Source organism: Moschus berezovskii, chromosome 19 (genome assembly GCF_049115385.1).
Source record: "Moschus berezovskii isolate FMDL1 chromosome 19, NW_MosBer_1.0, whole genome shotgun sequence".
NCBI classification, from domain to species: Eukaryota; Metazoa; Chordata; class Mammalia; order Artiodactyla; family Moschidae; genus Moschus; species Moschus berezovskii.
The window spans coordinates 5,552,608-5,570,477 of NC_142478.1; the positions used below are offsets into that span (position 1 = coordinate 5,552,608).

Consider the following 17,870-nt stretch of genomic DNA (forward strand, 5'->3'; position numbering starts at 1 on the left):
TTTGCCAGGATATGGTTTGTTCTTGTTAATGAAAATCATCTCAAATGACTTAGAACTTTCAGCCCATCGTTTTCTTTCCTGTTTGATTGCATGCAACCCCCCAGAATCACCCTTTACCCCTGGCCTGGTACACAAAGACCAGTTTTTTAAGCAAATAGAGGGAGGTAATTTTTTTCTCTTTCATCTCATTCCCTCAGTTTAGACCACTTCTCCACAAAACCTTGGAAATACATGCCATACAAAAGACATCTTAACAGGGCTATTTTCTTGACAGCTACATTCTCTCTTGGTATGGTTTTCTAAGACATGTTTTCATGTTGAAGAATTTTTAGGCTTGCAAGTACCTGAGAAATAAACATGATCTGTTCAGATTTACGTGGAAAAAATACTGATGACTTAATAAAAGAACTGCTTTTATTCCCCCCCCTATTTTTCCCTAGCTAACCTTTGGGGACCTTTGATAAGTCGTTTAAGTCCTGCAGACTGCATCTTTTCCCACCTTCTAAAACCGAATAATACCATACACTTACGTGAAAACTGCTGAGGAGTTACTGTTTCTTTTAGCCGTCAAATTTATGAACTAATTTGTTAAAATAATGTGGGAGGTTTCAAAAGAAAAGTAGGCTTTTGTTTTTCTTTTATAACCTGCCCAGGCACCCTTCTGCGTAAGTGGTCAAAACAGTCCTCAGTGCTCCTCTGGGGTTCTTTCAGAGAGAATTTATCATCCCAGTGTGCCAGTGGTTGCCCCATGTTTTGGTTATAGTTTCTCTTTTTAAGTCAAGAGTGCAATACTTTTGTTCTTTTGGGAAAGAGACATGAGCATTTAAATTTCTCTTTGAGAAAAGTCTGCATCTTCAAGAGCTGTTTGGAGGTGCTGGCACTCCCCCTTGTGGGGTTCTGAAATATGTTGTGCAGCAAATAAAACGTTTATTTTTGTTATGTTTCCAACTGATAGAGGAATCTTATTTACCATGGAAAATTATAAATACATTCATCCAGAAATTTACCAAGAAGGGCAAAACAGTGGGCTCTAAAATCACATCAAATCACTGTGCAGGTAGGATTTTTAATCATGTTCAAAGTCATAATTTTGGACTTTTAACTTTATTTCAACATGTGAAGAAATATTTTAGGCAAGAAAATTGCCTTGTCAGATTAAGACTTATAGTTAAAATATTGTAAGTTAATTAAATAAAACCCAACCTAGTCGTAAACGTGTTGATATGGGTTTGTCTTTAAACCTTTTTTTGGGAAAGTTTCAGATCAGAAGCACGTGCTAAATAGCAGGTTCCAATGCACACTTCTATTTTAGAGCCATTGTTTATTTTTAGTCTCTTGCCCCTAGCAGGCTTGCACCTTTCAAGCGAGCGTTTGTGACTGCACCCACTTTTCTTCCAATGTCAGCTGTCTGCTGCGTGCTGATTAAGTGGTAGACACTGTGGTAAAAGCATCGGACAGGGTGCTTCCGATCTGCTGGGGAGGGCAGACCTTGAACAGGTTGCGGCAGTGTCGTGACCTACGGCCTGAGTGAGTACTGGCCTTTACCCCCGTGGTGCTGTCAAGGACCACCTCCCTAAGAGGAGTGTTTTTGCTGGGACGTGAAGGATGAATCAGATTTTGTTAGGTGGAGTGGAGGATGGATTGGGTATGAGAGTTCAAGGCAGAGAAACAGCACGTGCAGAGGTTGACGGCAAAATGGAGCAGCAGAGGTTGACGGCAAAATGGAGCAGAAAGTAGATGGAGCTGAAGCATGAACAGGGAGGCAGAGAAGAGGCAGGGGCCCGGGTTTTGTGGGTGCTGTAAAGGACTTGGGGCTGTGGCTGAGCAGGAAGTCTTGGATGGGTTCTGAGCAGTTAGTGGTGTGCCCTGGTTTGTGTGTTAGCAAACTCATTCCTGATGCGTTGTGGATAGTACAGAGGAGAGAACAGGGGTAGACATGCAGAGCCTGGGGCGGGAGTTGCTCTGCCAGCCTGCCTGCCCCCTCCTCCGTCCTCCCACCAGGGCAGAGGTCCGGCAGCTTTTTCTGTAAAGGCTCAGAGAGGCGTTTGTTTTGGTTCTGTAGGCTATAGACTCTACTATGCCGTCTTAGCCTGAAGGCAGCCATAGGCAGTTTGTGAAAGAGAGAGTGTGGCCATGTTCCAACAGGGCTTTATCTGCAAACGCAGGCTGGCTTTGACCCGTGGGCATAGTGTGCTGACCCGATCCGTAGGGTGTGTGTTAGGAATGAAGGGAAGTGAACGTGTCCAGGGGCTGCAGAAGACAGCCGCTCAATGCGCCTGGGTTCTGGGTGGCTGGGGGAGGCTGAGCGGGAAGGTGCAGGGAGGTTGGTCCCCAGGTTTCTGGCTTAGACAGTGCTGTGAGGAATGGTGTGCAGACGCGGCCCCCGGCAGGGGCTGTGAGTGAGGGTGTGGGGGCTCCCAGGCCCTGGCCGCGCACGTGGGTGTGCAGACACGCCTGCACCAGTGAGATAAGCGTGGGTGGCTCCGGCGTGTCGGGAGAGGGGGCAAGGGGCAGACGGAATCTGCAGTGACTGTAACGTCTGTGCCAGAGGCAGCAGAGCCAGCAGAGGATCAGAGACACCAGGAAACGGCCAAGTGGGGAGCAGGGTCGGGCAGAAGAGGGCTTTCTATTGGATTGGGATACACGGGGTCACTTAAAGCTTGATTAACAGTTTCAAGGAGTTCAGTTCAGTTCAGTCGCTCAGTTGTGTCCGACTCTTTGCGACCCCATGAATCACAACACGCCAGGCCTCCCTGTCCATCACCAACTCCCGGAGTCCACTCAAACTCATGTCCATCGAGTCAGTGATGCCATCCAGCCATCTCATTCTCTGTCGTCCCCTTCTCCTCCTGCCCCCAATCCTTCCCAGCATCAGAGTCTTTTCCAGTGAGTCAACTTGTCTCATGAGGTGGCCAAAGTATTGGAGTTTCAGCTTTAGCATCAGTCCCTCCAATGAACACCCAGGACTGATCTCCTTCAGAATGGACTGGTTGGATCTCCTTGCAGCCCAAGGGACTCTCAAGAGTCTTCTCCAGCACCAAAAGCATCAGTTCTTCGACGATCAGCTTTCTTCACAGTCCAACTCTCACATCCATACATGACCACTGGCATGACCTTTGTTGGCAAAGTAATGTCTCTTCTTTTTAATATGCTATCTAGGTTGGTCATAACTTTCCTTCCAAGGAGTAAGCGTCTTTTAATTTCATGGCTGCAATCAGCATCTGCAGTGATTTTGGAGCCCCAAAAAATAAAGCCTGACACTGTTTCCACTGTTTTTTCATCTATTTCCCATGAAATGATGGGACCAGATGCCATGATCTTTGTTTTCTGAATGTTGAGCTTCAAGCCAACCTTTTCACTCTCCTCTCACTTTCATTAAGAGGCTTTTTAGTTCCTCTTCACTTTCTGCCATAAGGGGTAGGTGGGCCTTTTTGTTTATGTGTTTGATGTGGGACTTGACTCACAGAAAGACAAAAATCTAGCTCTTCTTGAGATTTGAGGTTCAGTTTACAGATGATATTACTGTTTAAATCTGATATGAGCAGTTACTTTTTAAAAAATTAATTTATTTTAATCAGAGGCTAATTACTTGTACAATATAGTGGTGGTGTTTGCCGTACACTGACATGAATCACCCACAGGTGCCCATGTGTCCCCCATCCTGCACCCCCTCCCACCTCCCTCCCCACCCCATCCCTCTGGGTTGTCCCAGAGCTCCGACTTGGAGTGCCCCGCTTAACACATCGAACATGTTTCAATGCTGTTCTTTCATATTATCCCACCCTCACCTTCTCCTACATAGTCCAAAATTCTGTTCTTTATATCTGTGTTTCTTTTGCTGCCTTGCATACAGGGTCGTTGTTACCATCTTTCTAAATTCCATATGTATGCGTTAATATACTGTATTGGTGTTTCTCTCTTGAGCAATTACTTTTTTAAAAATCCTTGGCTAAATGTTTGGTCCTGTTTACAACCTTGGTTAAGTGAAAGTGAAAGGCGCTCATTCATGTCCGACTCTTCAGAATTCTGAATAGTGAGAGTTGGACTATGAAAAAAGCTGAGCAGCAGAGAATTGATGCTTTTGAACTGTGGTGCTGGAGAAGACTCTTGAGAGTCTCTTGGACTGCAAGGAGATCCAGCCAGTCAATCCTAAAGGAAATCAGTTCTGCATGTACATTGGAAGGACTGATGCTGAAGATCCAATACTTTGGCCACCTGATGTGAAGAACTGACTCATTTGAAAAGACCCTGATCCTGAGAAAGATTGAAGGTGGGAGGAGAAGGGGACGACAGAGGATGAGATGGTTGGATGGCATCACTGACTTAATGGACATGAGTTTGAGCAAGCTCTGGGAGTTGGTGATGGACAGGGAAGCCTGGCATACTGCAGTCCATGGGGTAGGGTAGCAAAGAGTCAGACACGACTGAGCGACTGAACTGAACTGAGTGAACCTACTTTCAAATAAGAGCAGGCTCCTGTGTTGGAGCACAGTGTTCAAAAAATATAAGAAATGCCAAGCAACAGTGTTCCTGTGTATATTTAGAACATATTTATCTGCTTACTGCCATAACAGGAATTTTCGTGTTGCCCATGGGAGAGCTTGTGATTTCCATTAGATGTAAGCTCAGTGACAGAAGAAATTTTTCTGTTTTATTCACTGTTGTATTCCCAGCAAATAGAATTTTGCCTAACATTTAGCAGAGGCTCAAATACATGTTGAATGAATAAAATGAGTGAAGAAATCTAATTTCTGATTAAGTGATAGATTGTTTACTATTGATAGTAGATTGAGACTTTTGCTTACTTGTAATTTCTTTCCCTCCTTTTTCTTCTTTTAGGCGGAAACCACTAATTCTAGCCTCTTGCAGGTGCAACTGGAATGCAGTTTACATAATAAAGTGTGTCAGCAACTAAAGGTAAAATTAAAAATTTAGTGTTTTCTTCCTGCCTTCCTTCCTGCCTCTTTGTTCAGAAATAAAAAATAAAACATGTTTATTTGCAGAAATGCATATGCTTTTCCCCTAAGTGCTTTTACTCCCTAAAATTTGAAATTAAAAAATTCAGTTGATTTTTCGAGTTTTTCCTTTTTTTCCATCCCTTCGATCTTAGAGTTGTTATGTGGAATCGGGTGACGTTTTACGGCTACAGATGAGCATAATTGTAACAATGGAAAACACCTCAAAAGAATTTGAAGAAAACACACAAGACTTGTTAGATCATCTCTCTATTATTTATGTAGCTACAGATAAATCTGAGAGCTCAGGTATGGCAGAATCTGTAAACTTTTCTGTTAAAATATATTTTGATTCACCTGCATCATCTTTCTGTATCATTCACTTATAGATTGCAGATTGCGTTGTTGCAATCCAAGACACAGATTTTGCTTTCATTATTAATGCACTGCAGTAGTAACTAGTCTGCATCTGATAGTAAGGGTGTATTATTTTAAAGTAAATTAAGTGGCAACAGCAAACCATTCTGTGTTTTCCCAAGAAATAATTTTCTTGACATTTTGAAGATGGTGAACAAATTAAATGGGCACTACAGTCTAATGTAAATATTTACGCAGTATTTTAAGTCTTGTGTCTTGGTTCTGTTTTATGATTTGCAGAAGCTCAGTTGACCAAGTCATGCTGTTTGTATTTTTCATAGTTGATGGTATGTTCCTGGTATGACTTAATCCTGGATGCCTGACAAGTTAGAGTAGTGTGAATTTGAGTGTTCCTGTCTGTGAATTTTACCTTTGAAATTGTGTGTCCTACTTACCAAAAATAGCCTTGTTTATCAGTTTAAGACTCTAAGAGATTTTGTAGCGGACATGTGGTCCGTGAAGTTTATCATGTCCGCTTTGCCATGGGTTATCAATACTGTTCTGGTACCAAAATACAGTTTTACATTGGCCATCTTAATTGTTGATCAGACATGGTTGACTTTCCTATCCTCAGAACTGATTACAGTAGTCATGGGTCAGCAGAAGAGCTTTCCTATCCTGGGGTTCCTAGTTTCTGTTGGTTCCCAGAATGGCCAGGTGGACATCAGTGTAGAGAAGACTCCTAAAGCATGGGGAGCGTTCCTGTTGGTGAGGGTTAAAGGGAAGCCTGCACCCTGAGATCCAGGGTTTTATTTTTCCCAAGTGTGGTTGTCAAGAGGACATGAGGGGCTGTCTGATCAGTAGGAGACCTCAGCTTTGTTTGAAGCTGTCCAGCTGGTTAGTTTCATCTAAAGGGAGCAGGAGTATGACCCTACACTCAGACTTTTTCTACTAGTAGTTCATCATTAGAGAGCCTGTGTTGACAGGTCAGTCTTTTTGCCAGAGTCCTTTTTCTTATGACTTCAAAGAATACCCAACAGAAAACAGCTTCTCATTTCAATTTTAGTGTTGGAAGATGAATTGCATTTTTTAATAGAAATGTGTTGTGTGATATTTTAACTTCAGTATTAAAATGTGAGAATGAGATGGCGCTTTGTTTTAATCTCATTACTTTGATTCTTTTGAACAGATGATTCAGCAGTGAATATGTATATATTACATTCAGGAAACAGCCTTATATGGATACAGGTAATTTTAAATACTTGTGTATAGTTTAAACTTACAAGTGTATATTTAATTACAGAACGTGAGGATTTTTGAGAGAACATTTGTCTCTGTTATCTCTTGCTTCCATTGAAACCCGTTTTCCCTTGCTTGAGCCCATATTTGGATGAAGGTTGTCAGCAGCCCTTCGTGCTATTACAGAATAGCACGTGTCATTACCCCTTCTGCTGAACAGTTGCTGTCTGTGCCAGTCAGAGCTGCTCAGCCGTTTTAACAGGGTTGATTCAACCTGGATCAGCCTCCACCCCACTAAGAGCAGAACTGTGGATTGTTTTTGTTACAGGATGTGCGTCATTTCTCCCAGAGAGATGTCCTATCTCTGCAGTTTGAACCAGTACTGCTACCTACTTCCACAACGAACTTTACAAAAATTGCTTCTTTTACTTGCAAAGGTACAGATTTTAAAAATGTTGGAACTGTCTTTTTGTTTTCGTTGTTTACTCGTTATGACACTGGTTCTTTCTGTGATGACTCCGCTACAGCCTAGGCAAGGCTTTAGGAAGTGAATGGGCTGCATTGCAGTTCCACAGCCTTAATAGTTCTAAGAGGTAACCTGATGGAAGAACTGGTGGTGTGCCCCTTTTATGATGCCACGTGAGTAGGATTTTGAGTTTATAGATCATAACTTAGTTGGTGGTTTGAAAGGCCAGGTTGTACATGTGTGATGGATGTACGGCTTTTGCAGGTAGGGATGTGCATCTCCAGTTTGGTATCTTTGTATAAAATGCCATGCAGGATACCTAGTGAGTGTCAACTCAGTTCAGAAGGTTTCTACAAAGGAATGAAATGCATTTTAAATATATGAAAACAATACCCGTCTCACTTATATTGAAAGAAATGTTAATTTAAAGCAGTAAGTGAAATATAACTTAGGACTTAGATCTATGAAGATTACAAAGATTGTTGGTATTCTGTGTTAGTAATGGCTAGAATGAAAATAGCACTGATTTTTTGACATGAGTATAAATTGATACAGGCTATTTGGGAGGGAAAATTGGCACAATTTCTCTGAAAACTTAAGATTTACATGTATGCTCTCTGATCCTGAATTTTACTTCTCCAAGCTTATCCTGGGAGTGTATCTTGTGAGAGATACACTTGTATATATTCAGAATTGTAATAACAGAAATATGCATTGTTTGTGGCAACAAAACAGGAGATTGGTTAAATTGTAATTCATTTGCATGGAGCTAGGGGACTAGACCTTTTTAGGTATTAAAAAGGTCTTACAGTGCACAGGCATGCAGTGACGGAGGGTGGTTCTCTAAGGGTCCCTGTGTGTCTGCGTGTGTGAGAGCACTGGAAGGATACTCGGGAGTCTGCAGTGACGGAGGGTGGTTCTCTAAGGGTCCCTGTGTGTCTGCGTGTGTGAGAGCACTGGAAGGATTCTCGGGAGTCAGCAGTGATGGAGGGTGGTTCTCTAAGGGTCCCTGTGTGTCTGTATCTGTGAGAGCACTGGAAGGATTCTCGGGAGTCAGCAGTGATGGAGGGTGGTTCTCTAAGGGTCCCTGTGTGTCTGTATCTGTGAGAGCACTGGAAGGATTCTCGGGAGTCTGCAGTGATGGAGGGTGGTTCTCTAAGGGTCCCTGTGTGTCTGCGTGTATTGGAGCACTGGAAGGATTCTGGGGAGTCTGCTGCCCGTTGTTTCCCTTGTCTAGGGAAAGGTAGACTTTTATTTTCACATCTTATTTTTAGTGTTTGAATTTTAGGAGGGGAACATATATTAACATGCAGCTAAAAAAAAGTCAGGTATTAGTGTCAGAGTTAAGAATTCAGTACCAGTGTGATGGTGTCCTGACCTGGCTCAAGGAACACTTACAAGGGATTGATGAACCAGCAGTGTTTGGCAGCGAGGCCCCACTTTGGCTGTGAGGCTCCTCCGTGATCTTGGGTTCACCTGTTCGTTTCTGGCTTACACCTCCACATGCATCTCTGCACCCACCCTAGTGGGCTCGACCGTTCCCTTTTGTCGTCTCTGCAGACCTAAGGATTTACCTATTAGTTCAGTTCAGTTCAGTCGATCAGTCGTGTCCGGCTCTTTGCGACCCCATGAATCACAGCACGCCAGGCCTCCCTGTCCATCACCAACTCCTGGAGTTCACCCAAGCTCATGTCCTCAGAGTCGGTGATGCCATCCAGCCATCTCATTCTCTGTCGTCCCCTTCTCCTCCCGCCTTCAGTCTTGCCTCTTAAGATCTTTACAAAAGGAGAGCCACAAAATGTTGACTCTCTTTTCCTCCAAAAGAAGAAGTGAGAGGTTGGTTTAGCAAGGGGGTGGGATAGTACTTTGTTCTGGGTAACTGACAACTAGCCAGTAAGGAGGAAAGGTAGCGTTCAAGAAAGAATTTTACCATTTGTATCTCATGCATGACTTTAATGGAGACAAAAGTGTGAGGTAATTAAAATATTATAAGTAAAACAGTTATTTTCATTTAGTCAAATGGAGAAAAGATGCTGATTCTTCACATTTATTTCCTTCTGCCTCCCAGCAGCTCCGTCCTGTGGCAGTGGGCTGAGAGAAGACAGAAAGAAAAAAAACACTCCGACACTAAAAGCATGCCTGTCCTCTCCTGTGGTTCAAGGGTGGGTTTCATTCCTCTTTCCCTGGAATTGTTTGGTCAGCCTGGAGGTGATTGAAGCACAGAAGTGATAACTTGTGTGGTTCTCTCTCTGGACTCGCCTTCCCCGAGTTAGCAACGCTAGCAGGGTGTGAAAGGGTGGTTTGCAGAATGGGAAAGGGGAGCTGAATAATGGAGGTGGTGGATTGGATCCGGGCCAGGCGGCCGTGTGTGCAAGGAGGAAAGCATATTCCTGCCACGTTTCTGAGTTACTTTTGGGGCCTGGTTTCTGCCTGGTGAGCTGTCCTGGTGCTGGCCACACTACACGCCTGGGCCTTCGGATGCTCCACCGGTGGGCAGGAAGGCTGAGAAAGGCACTGACATTCATTGTGATGCTTTCACGCAACGATCGTGTTTTTTGGGTCAGGTTAGGGTTCTGCGCGACCGTTGTGTTGCAGTGAGAGGCTGATTCTCTCCCTATGGTGGTCTGTACCACAGGACTGACGTCATGACTGTCCTGTGTTCACAGGTATTTTCGAATGGACCCTTCTGCAACCCAGTTTCACATAGAGAATCACGAGAATACTTCAGGGCTTTGGTCAATGTGGTACCTCAACCATTTTGACCATGGTGTTGTATTAAATGATGTGTTTGTTTCCAAGGAGACCAAGCACATTTTAAAGGTACATATGGTATTTTCATTCAAGTTTTAGCCTATTTTAAGGTTTGTTTAAGGTCAAATACTATGAAATTAATTATTTATAAAACCTTTCACTTAATGAATTTTAAAGCAAGTATGTTTCTTTTAACATTTTCAGAATTACTTTTACGCTCTCTTTATTTTTTCAAACTATTGTTCAAGGAGCTCAAAGGGACCAGGATATATCCCATTAGAGATATTTGTTACTACCATTATTTTAAAATATTGTAAATTATAATTTATCCTAAGAAGATTACATTTAGTAAAAATAAGCCTCGTTCATGATAAAATAGTAGGTTTTGGTAAAATACCGGCTATGAACATGTGAAGATTACTTTTGTGAAATTTAAAAATAATTGCATGTTAAATATTAAGTGAGATCTATTATTTATAGAAAATATTTCGATGTTTGACCTGGAAATAATTGAGTAACATTTTATTTCTCAAAGTATAGAAGAACTTTAGTATCACACAGTATGATGATTTTAACCATAATTAGCATTCGTTAGGAAAGTAATTTCTCTTACTTCTTTTCTTTTTAGATTCTGAATTTCACTGGCCCTTTATTTCTACCTCCAGGCTGTTGGAAAATATTTTCTTTGAAACTTGCTGTTAAAGACATTGCCATAAATCTATTCACCCATGTGTTTTTGACTACAAACATAGGTGCTGTTTTTGCAATACCTCTTCAGATTTACTCAGCGCCCACCAAGGTATTGTTTACACACTCCATATGTGTTATAACTTTTGTAATAATTACTATTTCTTCTTATTAGCTTACCTTATGGTGGTTGGATTTTGTTGATGGAGTTGACCTCATATTTTCTAAGGCTGTCTAAGAAATTAATGGATATTACCAGGCCAGTCTTAGATGATAAATTATTTAGTATGGAAATGTATTTGAAAACAGCTTCTATTTTTCATAAAGTGATACATGAAGTGATTTTCAAGTGAAATAAGGCATTACAAGATCTCATTTTCACTTATTTCCAAAATGAGCAAAGAATCTGTGCTTGCTGTAGTAAGCACATTTCTGACATCAGTGCAGTGATTTCAAATAAACTGAATTGTTAACTGGTAAGTGACTGAGCTGCTCATAATCCTTGAACTTCCTGGTGGGTCGTAATCTAACGCCCGAAAGGATTCGCAGTTAAGCAGATGCTTTCTAGAGCCGTATATTATATTTAATTCAGGTCTTACCTTAAACATGTCTCATTTTCTCTTAATGTTTATTTCTTTTCGTTTACTTACTGTCACTGCTTCTTTTTGACCCAAGCTCTTCTGTATAGTGCTGGGTTCTAATTTTCACTATGAGATGTCCATACAACCATCTTATGATTTTTCTCACTTATTAGTGTTGCTGTTTCGTAGATAGAAGTGCCTCATGTTTTGCTAAAAACTTAAAGATAGGGCTTCTAAAAGTATGCTAAACAAAATGTAAGGTTAATTTTATTAATCCATATTTTGAGCAGGGGAGGTTTCTTAGATATTTCCTTTTTCCATCAAGGGCTGCATATGAGAAGAGTGACTGGGAGGGAGCAGGCAGGCTGCAGGAATGTATGGAAGAGGCGATCTATGCTTTCCCAATTTAGGAAGTGGGGCATTCATTTGAATGTCCTGAATAGCTTAGGAGTTATGATGGATTAGAATTCAGTGTTTTAGAAACCCTACTGAGAATATCCTGAGACTAATGTAATCTTTAATTTAGAAGGCAGCTTGGTGTCTGTAGGGCCCTGGGGGTGTCACTGTGGGTGTTGATTATTGCATAGAACCCACTGTAGTGACCCTGCTGTGAGAGACAGTCAGACCTCTCAGTCAAGGAGAAAGAAGGCCAAGAAATCACTTCCTAGTTGTTTGGCTTCTGGTTAAAGGGAAGTTCGTGGACGTGGAGGCCCGTGTGTGCTATGCGTTTGAGTGCATTTGGATTTTTGTGTTTAGTGTTGTGTTTTAAGTTATTCATATATTACTTTTCAATCTAGGAAGGGAGTCTGGGTTTTGAAGTGATAGCACATTGTGGCATGCATTATTTCATGGGAAAATCAAAAGCAGGTAAGTGTTCTGCCCTTAGGCTTTCTGTAGACATCTAGTGTTGGGTGGGGTGGGAAGTAGTGAGGAAGATTCACATTTGTAGATGGAATAATTAGTCCTTTAACATCATTGCATCATATTCTATTCTTTAAGAGCATGATCATTAACCAAATGACTTGAAATTATTAAGAATCCTCCAGAACCATCTGAGGTGCCTGTGTAATTAACACCCCCTTAAGACTTAACCTGCACTTTTGTAAGGGACTTTTTCAGACACGATGTTTGATCATAATAGCAACCTTGTCGTCTGGAACAATTGGACTCTGATTCTTTTATAAAAGGGCTGACTAGAAGTTATTAAAAATAATAATAATAATAATTTGGAATTGTCTTTGATGAGCGTATAAGCATCTTAATAGGGAGCACTCGTTGTTGTGTGAGACTGGAGGCCAAGGTGTCGGTAGAGAAAGCTGTTCCAGGCTTCCTTCCTGCCTGTTGACTTATTGAAATATATAGCCTAAGCAGAGAGTTCTAGCACAGAGGTTTCCTTTGGATGACTCCCGCTTTTCCACCCTTGTCTTTCAGCACAGACAAGGCAGGGCAGACCAGTAGACAGGGACCAGTTTATGAGTGTAAACACGCGCCTTTAGGCTGAGCCCTGCTCGCAGCCCTCGTTTCTGAGGGTTGCCGCCTGTCTGCGCATTGGCCTTCTTCCTGGTAACCCAGCTCAGAGACAACTAGCACTTACATGACGCAGTTTAGCCTTTTAGATTTAAAGCTGTTGAACATAGTCTGAGTATGATTTTTACCTTGTTTCAGGCTGTATTCATGAGCCATGTGTCTTTTATGTTACTACCTTCACATAATTCGATTTAGTTTCGTTTTATACATGTTCCTTTGATTTGATATCTCATTTGCCATTGAGTTAGAGGGACTTGTAGTAAAGCAATCAGCAGACAGGAGTCACTGATCACTTTACTGTCCTCTGGGTTTGAGAAGTTTTAGCCCTCAACCCTTGGCATTATTTACTAAGTGAATTATGTTTCCTGTGCCTCTAAACAGTAAGTCTGATCTAACTTGTAGAAAATCCTAACTGGGAAAGGAGCCTTTCTCTGGATCGGTCTACCTGGGATGTGGATTCCGAACTTGCAAATACATTATATGAAAGATGGAAGAAATTAAAACATGGTGACATCTGCAAGTAGGTTTTCACCTCTCTTTGTTTCTTTTATTCAGCACTGGGGGGGCACTTTAACATAATCTTTGTTGAAATTTCAATAGTGAATTTTTAATATCCAGCCTTTATTTTGACAAATTTCAAACCTCAGAAGAGTTGGAAAGTATAGTATGATGAGTACTCAGATGTTCCTCATTTGGACTCAGCAGATGTTTGCATCTTACCACTTTTGCTGTTTTTTCTCTCCTCCACCTGTGTCTGTATGCACACATACACACATACTTCCTTTTTGCTGAGTCTTTTGAAAGTAAGCAGTAGATACCAGGAACATTCTCCCACATGTAACTTCACTGTCATTACATACCCAAGAAACTTGACACTGATGAGGTTATATGAACTAATAAACAGTCCAGATTCACATTTCCCTAGTGTGAAAGTGAAAGTGTTGGTCGCTTAGTCGGGTCCAGCTCTTTGTGACCCCATGGACTCTAGTTTGCCAGGTTCCTCAGTCCATGGAATTCTCTGCAAGAATACTGGAGTGGATAGCTCTTCCTTTCTCCAAGCGATCTTCCCAACCCAGGGATTGAACCCAGGTCTCCCACGTTGCATGCAGATTCTTTACCATCTGAACCTAGGAAAGGCCCTCAGTTCAGTTCAGTTGCTCAGTCGTGTCCGACTCTTTGTGACCCCATGAATCACAGCACACCAGGCCTCCCTGTCTATCACCAACTCCCGGAGTTCACTCAAACTCATGTCCATTGAGTCGGCGATGCCATCGAGCCATCTCATTCTCTGTCGTCCCCGCCTCCTCCCGCCCCCAATCCCTCCTGCTACTGCTGCTAACTCACTTCAGTCGTGTCTGACTCTGTGTGACCCCATAGACGGCAGCCCACCAGGCTCCCCCGTCCCTGGGGTTCTCCAGGCAAGAATACTGGAGTGGATAGCTCTTCCTTTCTCCAAGCGATCTTCCCAACCCAGGGATTGAACCCAGGTCTCCCACGTTGCATGCGGATTCTTTACCATCTGAACCCAGGAAAGGCCCTCAGTTCAGTTCAGTTCGGTCACTCAGGCGTGTCCGACTCTTTGAGACCCCATGAATCACAGCACGCCAGGCCTCGCTGTCTATCACCAACTCCCGGAGTTCACTCAAACTCACGTCCATCAAGTCGGCGATGCCATCCAGCCATCTCATTCTCTGTCGTCCCTGCCTCCTCCCGCCCCCAATCCCTCCTGCTGCTAAGTCACTTCAGTCGTGTCCAACTCTGTGTGACCCCATAGACGGCAGCCCACCAGGCTCTGCCGTCCCTGGGATTCTCCAGGCAAGAACACTGGAGTGGGTTGCCATTTCATTCTCCAATGTGTGAAAGTGAAAAGTGAAAGTGAAGTCGCTCAGTCGTGTCTGACTCATAGCGACCCAATGGACTTCAGGCTACCAGGCTCCTGCGTCCATGGGATTTTCTAGGCAAGAGTACTGGAGTGGCTTGCCATTGCCTTCTCCGCCAGTCCCTCCTAGTTGACCCCAAAATATCCATTATAGTTTCTTTTAAAAAAGCTGTTTATAAAACCCAGGACACATTCAAGGATCATGCATTGTATTTAGTCATCACATTTCCTTAATTTTCTTTAGAGCCCCCATCTCTCCTCATCTCAGAGTGTAATGTTTTAAAGAATCCTAGCCAACTGTCTTATGGAACATTCAACACTGGATGTTTTGGGATTGCTTCTTCAGGCTTACATTCCTATTAAACATTTTGGGGAAGAGTACTGATTACTTGGTTGTTCTTGTGTCCTTATCACTGCGTCACCCGAGGAGGGACATAAATATCAATTGTCCCGTTATTGAGATTGTTTGGTTGAGGCATTTGACTCTCTCCATTGTAGACTACGTTTTTCCTTTTAGAATTAATAAATAATATGTGCTATGATAGTTTGAGTCCGTACACATTTCCTGTTCCCTGATAGTGTTTCAACGTAGGATTTTGGCACCCATTGATAATTGTTGCCTGAGATCAGTTATTGATCAGTTATGGCTGCAAAAATGGTGATATTGCTAATTATTTTGTTCATTCTACACTCTTTTGAGCATCACTATGAGTTCTTTGATCGTTACCATCGTTAGTATCATTTTTATTTTTGATGTTGATTTGTCCCAGATTTGGCTGATGGGAGCCTGTTGAGGCTAGCTTTTGGGTCTTTGGTGTGTACCCATCACTCGTTGAGCACTTCCTTGCTTTCTAGTAAGATGGGGTGTTCCAAGATCATCTTGTACTTTGTCTCCCCCATTCCCTGAATAGGCTTCCCAGGTGGCTCAGTGGTAAAGAATCCACCTGCAATACAGGAGAGGCAGGTTTGATCCCTGGGTCTGGAAGATCCTCTGGAGGAGAGCATGGCAGCGCACTCCGGTATTCTTGCCTGGGCAATCCCATGGACGGAGGAGCCTGGCAGACTACAGTCCATGGGGTCACAAAGAGCTGGACGTGACCGAAGAGACTGAGCACACAGGCATACCCTGAATAAGCCATTTTTTTCCAAGAGCCTCTTGTTCCTTTTAGTTGGAGTGTGATATTTACTGATTTCTTTTTATATGTCAAAATTATTTCCCGTACTTTCTTTCTTGACGAATTTCACAGAAGGACGGTTTCAGGAGTGACTCGGTTTGCCCATTCAAAGAAACCCGAGGAGTCGCAGCCCTTTGCTGTCTTCCTGCCTCGTCTGGTCCCCGAGCCTGGCCTCGTGTTGAACTTCAGCGCCACCGCCCTGAGGAACAGCATGGTGAGGCTCCCACGTCTGCTCGTTTCTTTGTCCATGACACCTCGGCTCTTGCGTTTTTACGTTAACCAAGAATTTCCACCTTGAGATACTGTTCCAGAATCAAAGTTTGTTGAAATTCAAGTGTATGCCATTCGGTGCTTTTAGGAGGGAGGTGTTGGAAGAATAAAATAAGGAATAAACCCATGAACAGACTGAAATGCTTTAAGCAGATACATGTTATGAAGTCTGTATTCAGCTCAGAATCCACCAGCTAAGACAGTATTCAGCTGTAGCCGCAGAGGAGGTCTTGGCTGACACAGGCTTCAGTAGAAGGGATTTTGCAGCTCAGAAGGGAGAGTCCTCTGTTTGTCACTTGTTTGCATCCTCGGCTCCCTTCCTGTGTGGAAGCTTCTCTTGAGTTGAGTGGCAGGAGGAGGGCAGAGCGAAGGCAGTGACAGCAGCCTTGAGGTTTTATCTGGAAAGTCTCCTTACCTGAGGGCCAGGTCACTGTGATCCGAGTACTAATTTATACTTCCTCAGGTACTCACTGAGCTTCTTAGGGAAGACATCCCGAGACTGCTTTTTTAAAACATTTTATTTTGAAAAAGTTCAGCTTAAAGAAGAGTTTCAAGAGCAGTACCAAGAACTCCCAATTGGCCTTCATGCAGATTCATCTGTTTTTAACAAGGCCGTACTTGGCTTGTTGTTTCCCTTCTTTTTCCACAACGTGTTTTTATGAGCCGTGTGAGAGGGTTGGACATGATGCCCCGACTCCACTTCCATGTGAATTTCTTAAGAATAAGACATCTTCTTGCATATCAGAGTCTATCAAAATCAGAAAAAGTAAACATCAAGCACAACAGTTTTGTCTGATCTGCAGTCTCCATACAAAGGTTTCCACTTGTCCCACTCACATGTGTACTCACAGCATCCAACCCAGAGCCGCTCCTTGCCTGGCCCAGTGGCCTGAATCTCCTTCCGTCTTCCGCAGCTCCTCCACCTCAGGTTACGCAGCTGTTACGACGCATGCAGGCCGTTTATTCCCTAGACCGTTCCTGGAATTGCTCAGGTGATGGTTCCTGGTGAGATGCAGGTGATGAGTCTTTGCAGCTGCGTCTCAGGGGTGGTGCTTTCTCCGGAACTGACTCTCCTTCCCGCACGTCTAGGTGAAGTACTTCGTGGTGAAGAACCCCTCCTCGTGGCCAGTCTCCCTGCAACTCCTGCCCGTCTCTTTGTACCCGAAGCCCGAGGCTGCTGCGCGCCTGCTGCACAAATGGTAACGCCTAGCTGGTGAAGACCTCTCAAGGGGGACGGTGGGGGAGTTGCTGGGAGGAGTTGATAGGGCCTGTCCGGTTAAGACCCGCAACTGTTCTGCGTCCTTTGCATTTCCTCCAGTCCTGTGCGTGGGCTCAGCCCATGACATCGACCCCTGCCCCTCCGTGCAGGCCTGATGGCAAGTGCCAGTCCCATGCCTTGTGTGGCTCTTCAGTGTTACTGTGTCAAGTTCAGGGCCCAACACAGCATTCGTTTCTTGTCAGGAAAGCTTTCCCGTCGTGACTTTTCACATATACTCCTAAAATTTAGAACTGAAAGCAGTGACTGCTGGTCAATGCAAGCAGTGAGTTTAGTGGAGGTGTAGTGTATTTTAGCCTGGTGTTGTGATACAAGGTCAGAATCTGTGTCTCTTAACCTTATCCTTGAAACAGTCACGGTTTCACTTAGGACATTTCCTCCTCCGGCTTAGTGACGCCCCTCCCCCAGTGTCCCAGCTTCAGCGCCGCTGGTGTTTGGACACTGCCTCTGTTTGATGAGAGAGGAGAAGCTCTGTGCTCTGGAGGTTGTTTAGCAGCATCCCTAGCTTCCACCCAGTAGATTCTGGTAGGACTTCACCAGCCTGGGCAATCAAAAGTGTCTCCAGGTGTGGCCAGATGGCCACTGGGAGATAGCATTGTCCTTGGTTGAGAGTCACCTCCTGTCAGGTTCCACAGCTTTGAACCATTTGAAGGAAAATAATTGCTTCAGATTTGGAGCTTCTGTCACTGTAGCAGTCTTTACTTTCT

At 43.5% G+C, this 17,870-nt stretch overlaps 1 protein-coding gene across 5 annotated transcripts in view; it reads left to right on the forward strand.

Annotated features, from left to right (window-relative positions):
• Positions 1–17,870, forward strand: part of TMEM131L (transmembrane 131 like) — a 172,869-nt gene that overhangs the window by 113,470 nt on the left and 41,529 nt on the right. For 3 of the 5 annotated variants that reach the window (XM_088827917.1, XM_055405425.2, XM_055405427.2), the window contains exons 8-18: positions 4,840–4,917; positions 5,111–5,264; positions 6,502–6,560; positions 6,880–6,988; positions 9,086–9,179; positions 9,684–9,837; positions 10,397–10,567; positions 11,834–11,903; positions 12,966–13,083; positions 15,690–15,831; positions 16,977–17,086. In XM_088827917.1, the coding sequence (XP_088684043.1) occupies positions 4,840–4,917; positions 5,111–5,264; positions 6,502–6,560; positions 6,880–6,988; positions 9,086–9,179; positions 9,684–9,837; positions 10,397–10,567; positions 11,834–11,903; positions 12,966–13,083; positions 15,690–15,831; positions 16,977–17,086 (1,259 nt within the window). The remainder of the gene's footprint in view (positions 1–4,839; positions 4,918–5,110; positions 5,265–6,501; positions 6,561–6,879; positions 6,989–9,085; positions 9,180–9,683; positions 9,838–10,396; positions 10,568–11,833; positions 11,904–12,965; positions 13,084–15,689; positions 15,832–16,976; positions 17,087–17,870) is intronic. The other 2 variants (XM_055405426.2, XM_055405428.2) reach the window with 1 other exon arrangement.